The sequence below is a fragment of the Barbus barbus genome (assembly GCF_936440315.1).
Source record: "Barbus barbus genome assembly, chromosome: 5".
In the NCBI taxonomy this organism is placed as follows: Eukaryota; Metazoa; Chordata; class Actinopteri; order Cypriniformes; family Cyprinidae; genus Barbus; species Barbus barbus.
The window spans coordinates 37,229,876-37,242,245 of NC_136733.1; the positions used below are offsets into that span (position 1 = coordinate 37,229,876).

The 12,370-nt window shown below is 39.0% G+C and overlaps 1 protein-coding gene across 1 annotated transcript; it reads right to left on the bottom strand.

Moving 5' to 3' along the window:
- Positions 1-8,686: 8,686 nt before the first annotated feature.
- LOC306869528 (zinc finger MYM-type protein 1-like) lies at positions 8,687-12,115 on the bottom strand (the record flags this gene model as incomplete). Its single annotated transcript, XM_079416283.1, has 3 exons — positions 8,687-10,530; positions 10,807-10,932; positions 12,031-12,115. 3 exons carry the CDS (start codon positions 12,113-12,115, stop codon positions 8,687-8,689), a joined length of 2,055 nt encoding a protein of 684 aa, XP_079272409.1.
- Positions 12,116-12,370: the final 255 nt, after the last annotated feature.

Sequence of the window (12,370 nt, forward strand, 5' to 3'; positions counted from 1 at the left end):
GTTCTGCCTATTTTGTACTGTCCATTAAAGTCTGCATCATTTTAATTACGGTGTAGACAAACGAATTGGATCGCGATCTACAAAACAGCTCCATATAACAAAGCACTGTAAAGACTAGACACCATGGCAGCAATACATAATCGTGAATAACCTTTAAAGATTCTTTTTTCCCTTTTTGTAATGCAGATTATTCACCAGGCTGTCACTTAGTTGGATGCGTGGGTACTTGAATGCTGTAGCATGTAACCTGATCAATCATAAAATCAGTAGCCTAACAGTTTGCAATTAAATCCATATCCTACCTTTTCTTGTAACCTGATAAAATCAATCCATAGCGCTGAACGTCAGAGATGTTTAATCCACTCGTATTTCTGCGCATGCCTGCTTGCTGGCATTCACATAAATCCACAAATCGTTCTTTTAGGTTAGGCTATTTCATTCAAGTAAATATAGCCTAAGCAATTATGCTATTCTTTTACGTTACTGAGCATAGCAAATAAATTGGTTGCAAAACGGTATCCACTCACATGTTTAACTTTTAGTCTGCTTGTTATGGTCAAAAATTATAAATAAATAATACAGTCACATTACTATATGCAATAGCCAATATGAGATAGCCCATGATCAGTAGATTTTATACAGGTATTACTATAACGATTTTGTAAATGGTGATCAGCAATCAAATATTGTTAATGTGGAAGTTACTGCCTTTTGCCTTGGTGTGACTTTTCACTTTTTGCAGATAATGCAAAGGCAGAGTACATTAACTTCAAAATAGGGGTACAAATCAAGTTTGAGCTCACAATTTTTTAATGTAGATAATTTTCATTACTAAAATATCTAATTGCCAAATTTCCAGTGTCCTACCTATAATTAATTTGGCTGGACAAGTAAAAAACTTTAAAGTCATTTTTCTCAGTTTCACACTCTAGCGGGCTAAGGTATTTTGCCTTTGTAGGGCAGTACCTTTATTTATAAAGGTATTGATAGTTCAGTCAAAAGTAGACACAGCGATGATTTTGAGCTCTATATTGCATTTTTCTTGATCAGTAGTAAATACTGACCTTGCTACATACTGTAGGCTTACTGGAAAAATGGCAAAACTCCAAAAAAATGCCTATACATAGAATTCACTGCAGTTTCCAGCTAAAATGAACACTACTGGTAGTAAAACACCTGTAACTTTTATTTCTTTTCCCACAAATTATAATATTACTATTAAATTATATACAGGGCAAATTATTGATTTTTTTTTTTTAAATACATATTTCCTCACATTTCCTTGCACAATTATGACCTTTTACCTTAGTGCATAACTTGCAAACTAATACATTTTAATAAATTAGCATGCATGCAACCAGCTGCAGGTGTATGGATTTTCTGAGTAAACTTATAGTAAACCCCTCAGAGAACCTCAGAGGATGCCAACCCTCAGACAATATACAGAATTACCAAATTTTGCCATAAGTTAAATATATTAAGTTTCTGCAATATATAAATATATTGTGGAAACTTAATTTCCTTTAAAGCTACTTTGCAACGATTTGTATTGTAAAAAGCGCTATACAAATAAACTTGAATTGAATTGAATTGAATTGAATTGAATTGAATTGAATTGAACTTATAGCTCACCTGCATTGCACTTCTGATGTGGAGCACTCGGCTACGAAAATAATTCAAAGACTTACAGAGGCATGCCTAACATGGCATGGCTGCTCCTGGAAACTCACCGGACATTTTATTTCTGGACTGGTATGATGCACACAACAATCGATATAAATTTGAATGTGGCAATGTTTTATCAATAGATGTCACAAAATGCACAAAAGACAGCATCATTTCACTTAAGAGTCACCACAGTGACTTTTTTTTTCTATTGAGCTTGGGTTTTACAATATCACAATATCAGTTATATTTATTTACTTCATCAAACTGTTAAAATCTACAGTAATATACACCTTAAATCTTGATTAGTGAAGTTATAAAATGTTCTCTAAAGTGTATTGGTGAAGCACTAACAATTTCATAATGTCTGGTATTATACAGTTAAATTATATTTTGTATACCCCTGTATTTTCCCGTATATGTTCCAGTGCATGTAAAAAAAAAAAAAAAGTACTAGTGTGAATGCTAAGTCAACAGTTGAAGCTCTTGAGGGACATGAGCAGCAGTTCAAATTGATCTGCTTCTACTTATTCAACCAGGATGCGCCGGCCAAGCCAGAAACCAATGAAAGGTCCACTTCTCGAAACGGCCTCGGGTGGAACTGAATGTATATGAGGAACTTTGTTAGAGATCAAAGTAACATGCAAGAGCAGGTCTGAAGGTGAGAGGGGTTTAAATACTGAACTCAGTCTCAGATAAAAGCCGAGCAGCTTCTCTTTGAATTCACAGAGGAAAAATAGGTTTCGATATCGCCCCACATGAAAGCTATGTCAATCTTAACTCTGTACAGGCCAGTGCTGGACGGCCCCCCAGATAAAAGCAACACTATTTATGGGTCAAAGCATTTAAAGTGCTCTTACAGAGACGTGTCTGTGTGTGCATGCATGCATGTCACCGCTTGATCAAAAGCAAAATTCTTCTTTTCTCTCCTCATGATAACAAAGACACACACTGGCTTTCTGATCTTCTGCTTCAGTGGCGTTCTCCTCTTCTTGCAACACACATTTAAAAATCATGCATAAATATTTAAGGTTAAATGATGGTGCCGAAGAAAGTGAGAGAAAATTTGGATGGAGGTTGTGCTTGTTTCAACTGAACTTATATTACGATTAAAGATATGTCTTTATTATTTTTTTTTTTTAAAACATTAGCATGTGAAGTATTTGCACTTACTGGTTCCTTATTTATGAAGATAAATGCGAACGTCACCCTGTGAAGCTCAGAGTGTGTTCATTACAACACAACATTCAGATTTATCTCCATGATTACAAGGGAAACGCTGTTGCTGAGCTTAGGTATTGGCGTTTAACACGCTTGGATTGCTTCCTTATTCCAACACATTATGCATCCTATTTTTATTTAGCTTTTTTTTGTCAGCTTATGCAAAGTAAGCCCACCAATAACACCCTAACTATTGTAACTTTGCAGTCATACTAACAAAAAATAAAGACAATGAAATTATGAGGCTTTCCACTCGATATTTTGGTAGCCCTGAAGTGCAAAAGACTCCCTAAATCCCAAAACAAATCAATTCCACAAACGGAATAACAAATTTTGTTTTCAGAATTATTTGTTTATCACTTCAGGGCCACCATATGTTTTACTACAGGGGTGTCTAGGCTTACTGCTGGAGAGTCAGTGTCCTGCAGAGTCTAGATTCGACCCTAATTAAAAACAAGTAATCAAGGTCTTTAGGGTTACTAGAAGCTTCCAAGCAGGTGTGTTGGAGCAGGTTGAAGCTGAACTCTACAGAACATTGGCCCTCCCGGAGCAGGATTGGACGCTCTTGTTCTACTGTGTCAAAACTAAGCCAAGCAAGGCTCCATGCTTATATGCCTGACACTTCACATAACGGAAGAGAGTTACCTTTCACCGTAATTGTGACTGTGATAAAGCTTGAGCAGTGCTGACTATTGAATGGTTTAATTGGAGCTAATCTATCAGTAAGTCTATAAGTCTTCTTTCCATGCTGGTCCGTATCACAAGTTAATATTTTATAATGAACCCCATGGAGGACTGAACTAGATTGGAGCTTTGAGGCACTGTGGCTTAGCTTTTCCTGTCACCTGCTGATTTATCTTTATCTTCGTTGTTTACGACTGCCTTCTCGGTTCCTTTAGCTAATTATCCTTGGAGGTCACTGATATCAGACTAATTATAAGAAGTGGATTATTGTCATTATTAAGAGTTATTTACTCTCTCTCTCTCTCTCTCTCTCTCTCTCGCTCTCTCTCTCTGTGTGTGTGTGTGTGTGTGTGTGCACTTCTGTCTGTTTCACATACCATATGTGAAGGAGAAGCTGTCTTCAAGTTTGTGTTGACAAGAATGTCCCCTAGAGGGCGCAGAGGACCTGGCTTCACAGAGGGGAGATTGGGCCATTTACATTTATTTATTAGGCATGTGTTTTTATCCAAAGAGATTTACAAAACAATATGACACCACAAGTGATTTATCAGTAATTCTGTAATACAGACTTACAAAAATGTTTTAGTTAGTTTGACCTAGTATAAGCATGTAGGTGAGACACTGTATATAATTTAGTATAGTGCTCATGCAGTAAAGTCTTTTGGTTGAGGTTGAAGTTCGAAGAAATTATTTTGTGCCTCTTTGAGGCTCACACATTAGAAAACCTGAATTACAGTAAGCTTTTCAGGTCCAAGTCATCTCTTTGAAACACAACATTCCATATTTAGCAAACAAATTCTGCATAATGGTTTCTACTGTTTTTGAAGCCATTCGCTGTGATGTCAGCATTTCTTGGTTTCCTCCCATTGCTGAAGGGCTCGGATTGATTTAAGCAGTGTTAACAAAACTGTACACAATACTTCCCTTGACTCTCTTTGTCTTTTCATTTTTGGTAAAAAAGTATCAACCTCAGGCCTGTGGTTTCCTTTTGATGTTGATCTGACTATCATTTTAAAGATACTTTCATTAAAGTTTATTGCACCACCTCCTTCAATGCGTCTGAGATAGTTCACCCAAAAATTCATATTCTGTCATCATTTACTCACCCTCATGTCATTCCAAACATGTATGTGTTTATTTCATCTGCCAAACATGAAAGAAGATATTTAGATGAATAGTAAACAGTCTCTGTGACCATTGATTTCTGTTGTATATAGGGAAAAAGCACAAAGTCATTTCTAAAAAAATATATTCTTTTGCATTACACAAAAGAAAGAAAGGATGTAGAGAGTAAATGATGACAGATTTTGTCTAATGCAAGTTTCGGTATGCTAAGCATTTATTCACACGTTATTGCATTATCTCTGCTTATATTTCTTTATATTCCTTTCATCTAAGTCTCTCCCTAAATCTCTTTATTATCCCTTCATGATTCTTCTCACGCTCAATTTCCAGTGCTGCAGCAAGCCAAATGACTTGAAAACAATAACATCAAACCAATTTTGGCTAATATATTAGCATGATAGCAACTCCTACGTGCCACTGTACAAAATAATTCCATTACCTGTCCATTGCAGTCACTGAAACATGAATATTGAGTCTATCAGATTCACAGGTGTACAATAAAATGGCTGTAAAGAATCTCAAAGGCATGACTGCCTACACTCAGAAAACAGGTTCATTAGGCATCTATATTGAACCATTTCTTCTAAGAGTGTAACGTGAGCCCTCCACCAGATTGAGGTGAGTAAAGTGATTATGTATATGTTAAATAAGATTAGGCATTTTAATGCCCATGAACAGTCCTTTCAAAAATGTGTAAAAAGCTAGTTACGAACAGTTTCAGCACAAATGTATGCTGGATGCACAGCCACACAGAAGAAGATGTGTCTCAGGGGTGGCTGGGTAGAGAGAGATGTTTGCATCAGAGGCTGCTGGAAAGAGCTGCAGAGTATTCAGCAAGGCTATAGGGGGAAAACTACATCTGAATGTTGATCAGGCGTCGACCTGTAGCATCTGAACCTGGATTAGTTAAAGAGTATAGCCCTGAGAAATAAATCATCCTGATGTTTTGATTTGTACGTCTGATAAGAAGTTATCATTAATAAAAGTTATGTTTGAGAGGGGAGGTTAGCATCAGAGAGAGTGTGCTAATAAGGACCATTAACACTAACAGTGATTTGACCTTAAGTTGTTAGTTTTCAGTGAGAGTTTCTGATTTCTGGTGGTGCGCAAGATCCCATTCTTTCAGTTTTCTTAACCAGTTAAGTCTAAAGTTTGTACTGTATTGTTTCACTTGTTTTTAGCTTACATTTCAAACAAGTGAACCAATAAAGACAGAGACAAAATGCACTCAAACTTGCATATCTAGTAAATCTTGTTTGAAGTACTTTTAGAGGTTTTAGAAAAAAAAATCAAGAAAGACTGTTCTGCAGTGTTGCTTACATCGATGTTACCTACACATTTACTGATGTATTGACACATGGTATCAACTGAAAGGAAACAAAACAAAAAAAAATTATTAAAAAAAATACTTAAAAAAAGACCATTGCTAACACAAAGCATCTTGACAGTGGCACTTTTTGCTAACCAACTAACAATGTTATAACCTTACGAAAATTAACCATGGATTTACTACAAATAAAACCACAAACAGAGACAGTTCAAGGTAACACTTTAGGGACCAGTTCTCACTATTAACTAGTTTCTTATAAGCATACCTATTATTAACATATTAGCTGTTTATTCGTATTTATAAAGCACTTATTCTGCATGACCATATTCAACATCCTTATACCCAATACCTAACTACCTTACTAACGACCTTACTAGTTTATTGAGGCAAAAGTCCTAGTCAATAGCGAGATTTGGACCTTAAAAGAAAGTATGATCCAGTTCAAATATAAATATATGAATGTGTAACAGCAGCCCAGGGGCATCATGGGCTGTACTTGTCTGACAAACATCAGCCCAGGGAGTTTTGTTCGTTCATTCTCGTGAGTGTTTACATGTCACAGCAAGCGCACGTGAGCTCAGCTTTACAGAAACTCATTAATCAGATCACAGACACAGAACAACAACACCCGGACTCTGTTTTAATCATTCTCGGAGACTTTTATAAAGCAAATCTCTCCCGTGAACTGCCAAAATACAGACAGCATGTTACATGTCCCACCAGCGACAGTATTGGATCACTGGTACACAGCAATAAAAGATGCATATCACTCTGTCCAACGGGAAGCTTTAGGATTCTCTGATCACTGTTTGGTTCATCTTATACCGATCTACAGACAGAAACTGAAATCAGCTAAACCTGTTTTAAGGACTGTTAAAAGATGGACTAATGAAGCAGAGCAAGATTGAAATGCCTGTTTCGACCTTACTGATTGGAGTTTTTTTGAAGCTGCTGCCAACAATCTGGACGAGCTCACAACAAATCGACAAATCGTGGTTCACTGCAGAACTCAGACAGCTCCGTCAGGACAAAGAAGATGCTTACAAGAATGGGGACAAAGTCTTGTATAAACAGACCAAATACATACTGGAAAAGGAGATCAGAGTGGCAAAGAGAAATTATTCTGAAAAACTAAGGATTAAATTCTCTTCCAGTGACTCACATCAGTGTGGAAAGGTCTGAAAGAGATCACCAACTACAAGACACCATCCCCCAGCACTGTGGAGAATCAACAACTGGCAAACGATCTGAATGGTTTCTATTGCAGGTTTGAAAAACACCCCACACCCGCTCTGAACACCTCTCCACACAACCATTAACACCTCCAGCAACCCCTCTCTCCCCCACACCCGTGCTTAAGATCAGCAAAGACGATGTGCACCAGATCTTCCGGAAGCAGAAAAGGAAAGAAGCACCAGGTCCAGATTGTGTTACACCAGTCTGTCTGAAATCCTGTGCTGACCAGCTGGCCCCCATCTTCACACATATCTTCAATAGATGACTGGAACTGTGCGAAGTCCCTTCATGCTTCAACCGCTCCACCATCATCCCCATCCCAAAGAAATCCAAAATTAGAGGACTAAATGACTACAGGCCTGTGGGTCTAACATCTGTGGTCATGAAGTTATTTGAAAAACTGGTGCTGGCCCACCTGAAGGACATTACTGGACCCTTGCTGGATCCTCTTCAGTCTACCTACAGAGCAAGCAAGTCTGTGGACGATACAGTCAACATGGGACTGCATTATGTTCTGCAACATCTAGACAGAGCAGGGACTTATGTGAGGATCCTGTTTGTGGACTTCAGCTCAGCCTTTAACACTATCATTCCAAACCTCCTCCTGCCCAAACTAACTCAGATCTCCGTGCCCACCTCCGCCTGTCAGTGGATCACCAGCTTCCTGACAGACAGGCAGCAGCTAGTGAGGCTGGGAAAATTCTCATCCAGCACCTGTATTATCAGCACTGGAGCTCCTCAGGGCTGTGTTCTCTCCCCACTGCTCCTTTTCCTGTACACCAACGACTGCACATCTAAAGACCCCTCTGTCAAACTCCTGAAGTTTGTAGATGACAACACGCTTATCGGCCTGTCTGGTGCAGTCTTAACAACCTGGAGCTTAACACGCTCAAAACAGTGGAGATGATCATGGACTTCAGGAGAAACCCCCCTGCTCTCCTCCAACTCACCATCATGAACAGCACTGTAATGACAGTGGAGTCATTCAAGTTCCTGGGCGCCACCATCTCCCAGGACCTGAAGTGGGACATTCACATAGACTCCATTGTTAAAAAGCCCCAGCAGAGGTTGTACTTCCTTCCAGTGGCGGTTCTACATTAAATTGCTCCCCGGGCGAGACTCCCTCCCGGCGCCCCCCCCCCCCCCCCCCCCCCCAAAAAAAAAAAAAATAACATGACAAAACTTCACATTTTGTACACACCACACGTTTTATTGTAGTAATACTGTCATTCCGTAACAGACCAATTTTTGCAAAAAAAATAAATAAATAAACTGCTCATAACTTAAATATACTCTGTACAAACCAATATTATTTAAGAAAAAATATTTTAAATTATTAAGAATAATATACAAATAAAATATAGAATAAATCACACTAAAGAAAATTAAATTATTTCACTGCAGAACAGAAAACACAAACTGAAACTAAAATCTGACATTTCTGGCCTTTCTAGATGCAAAGTCATCAATAATGGCATCATATGAGATATGCTCCTCTACTGAATGATTAATGCTTATGACAGCAAGGCCAGTGAGCCGTTCCTGAGACATGGTTGACCTCAGGTATGTCTTGATTAACTTCAGTTTGGAAAAGCTCCTCTCTGCTTGAGCCACAGTCACTGGCAGGGTAAGTGCAATCCTGAGAGCAGTCCAAAAGTTGGGGTAGATCTCAGATAGATCCTTATCGTGCATGAAAGTGATAAGCTCAAGGAGGCTCATGGTTTTTGATGGCAGGTGAGGGAAGTTCTTGATTTCCTGCAAAAGCTCTCTACTGTCCAAATCAGAATGCCCTTCGAAGTGCAGTGTGGTACCTAGTGCATTGCACTGCTCTGCCAGCTCCTCATCTGCAAGACTAGGGAAATTTGTCAAAACCCCAAATTTGTTTTCCACATTTTCCAATGTGGTAAATCTCTCCGCGATGGCTGACAGGGCTGCATCAAGAACAACATTGAAGAATCCAATCTCCAACTTCCTAAGGGCATTACTGAAAGGCTCATCATGTGCTTCATATGAGAAGTGGCGCTTTGTGGACCTCAGCCTTTTTTGTTTCAAAACAGCTTCCACATTCATTTCTTCACAAATGTCTTTGGCCGCCATCTGTACAGTCACAAAGCCACTTGCCCTGTAGCTCTGGAGACCTTGCTCAGTCTTCTTCAAAAGATTCACAGCTAGGTCGACATGCATATTTGGAGACTGCATGAGTTTGCTGACATGCTGTATTGCAGATAGCATGTCATACCAAACAACCGTGCAGATGCTGAAGCGGTACGACCCCACCTCCTCAGACAAAGACTGGGCCTCAGCCTTTATAGCAGGGTCTTTGGTGTTGTCTCTCACCTCAATTAAAGCCTCTCTCACGGCAGCTCCGTGGTACCTCATGGGCTCAACGCTCTTGACCTTGCTCTCCCACCTTGTTTCTGCCCACATCTTTAAGGTGATGCTCACATGGTTCTTCAGAATGGACCATCTTTGGGAGGAGGCTGAAAATAATGTGTAAAGCTTTTGCAGTACACCAAAATAGCTCATAGCATCCACAGATCCCTTAGCAGCATCACACACAACTAAATTTAATGTATGCGCCCCACATGGCACAAACAGAGCTCTGGGATTCTTTTCTAAGAGCCTGGCTTGAACTCCCTTATTTTTGCCCTTCATGTTTGCCCCGTTGTCATATGATTGTCCTCTGCAGTCGTCAAAAGGAATTCCCAACTCCTCAAGTCTTGTCAGGATCATGGATGCCAAGTGCTGCCCTGTGGACTCCTCTGCCTTCAAAAATCCCATAAAATGTTCCCTGATATGGGGCTTCTCCATCAGTGACACCACTCTAATGACCACTGACAACTGTTCTATGTGGCTTATATCTGGAGTGCAGTCCAGAATTATTGAAAAAAAATTTGCCTGCTTGATGTCATCCACTATATCAGATATGATTTTGCTGCTTAACAAATCAATCAGCTCATTCTGCACATGATGCCCTAGGTAGCTGTTGTGACTTGCTGTTCCTCTTTCGACACGGTTAAGGTGATCTTTCATAATGGGATCAAACTTGGCCATAAGTTCGACCTCTTTGAGAAAATTCCCATTTGATGGTGTGAACAGTGTTTCTGTGTGTCCCCTTAGAGCCAAATTTCGAACCGCCAGTGACTGTACAATAGCAGTGAGACGTGTCAGCACTGCTCTCCATCTCACCCTCTCAGCCTCAAGTAGTGCCTCCTCCGGCTTATCAATAGTTTGTCCACTTCTTAACCTCACTGCCAGTTCCTTCCATGCTTTCATGCAATTGAGATGTTCTGGACTGTTTTCATGTGATGTGAGGTGAGTGCTCGCATGTTTCCAATTTGCCATTCCTGAAATTGTTAAATGAATGTTCCTCTTGGAAAACAATTTGCAGCAGAAGCAAAAGAGGCTGTTGTTCTTCATGGAATATATCAGCCAACTTCTTGCCATCTTTTCACCACTAACTAATGTCTTTTTAAAATATTGGTGATGGAAACTTCGTCCATCACTCTCATTCCTCTGGAAAACAAAGTCAGTTGGCAACCTACTTGGTCCTCTGCGAACCAGCTCAGTCCGAATCCTGTCAGTCAGAGGTGAGGGCCAGTTAGCAGGGTCAGTTGACAGAGGCTCATCCTCAGCAGTGGGGCTGAGTGGGGGTTCAGCTCCAGGCATTTCTATAAGACAACATAGTGGCACATTACTCAAAAAACATAGCAGTGGAACATAACACATAGGCATATTCAGAAATGATCAAAAATGTTAAAATTACATTAAATTGTAGTTGTCTTGTAGACAAGTAGAGGCAAAGATGTCTTCATCCTCAATATTAGATGTTTGTGGAGACATATGACTTGCTGAGGACACAGATGGTAGCTCATCCTGAAGAGCAGAGTCCTGTGTAGTGGGGGGAGGTAGGTGGCTCATCCTGACAAGTGGCAGAGGATGCTCCAAAATATTTTAGAAGTGCCCCTAAAACAGGACGCAGTTGAAATTGACATCAAAAGACTGTTGGCTATAATATTACTCTTAAAAATTGCAAATTTAAATAAACATGCCCTAACATGTATACAATATAATCTAATCTAAGGGCGGAACAATTAGCTCCTTGGTTAATTTACTGCCTCAAATTATATGCTTTGTCACGTAACAGAGTTATAGCAAATGGAAATGTTTGTCTTTTACACACTTTTACTCTATCTACACATATGTAAATTACACTGGCTATTTACAGTAGCCAACACAAACAATGGAAATAAATAATAACTGTACTTGCAACAGTTTTGTCGCAAAGCTTAATTTTGTGGTTAAATTTAATTAGACCTCGTGTTGTATACACTGCTGAAAAAACAATAGAACCCTGCCCAAAAATAACAGAAAATGTAATGGATTTAATGGTTATAATGGGAATTGTATTGGTTTTAATGGTAAGTATAACAGTGTCTGCTGGTATATGATGGATTCTATTGGTGGGTGGGATGGTAAATCCTATTGGAAAAGTGCCCAAAACACACTACAATAAGGAATTTTGTAATAGTTTCACTGGAAAAAAAGTTAATGGTTCACAATGGTATTTAATAGAAACCATTAGAATTTCTGTGATGGTTTGTATATTAGGCTTTTACTGTGTTTTTTTTTTTTTTTTTTTTTTAGCAAGGTAAGCATAGCATGCATCATAAGCAAGAAGGCTAACAAACCTAAGAGTTAACGTTATACCACTAATCAACACAATGACATGAATACCTTAATCATACAGAGAGAATATTGTTGCATACCTTTATCTTTTGCCCGTTTCTCCTCATCTTCTTTTCTTTTTTTCCTAAATTGGGCGCCTGACAGCTTTGGCCTTTTTCTCTCCATCGCTGTGTTTACTAAGTAATCGGCAATCAACAGATTTCCCATCCCCCAACGCTGTCACTCACGACCAGAAGTCAAGACTAAACCAATTCACCTCCACATCATAATCGTTTTTTATTACCTATTTTTATTAGCCATTTCACACAATTAAATAAATAAATAAAAATGTGCAAATTATTGGTCTGTGTTTAAAATATTTTGAATGAAATGTGCGTTATTTGTAAGAAAGTCAGGTGTCACTGACATAGTTTTGCCCCC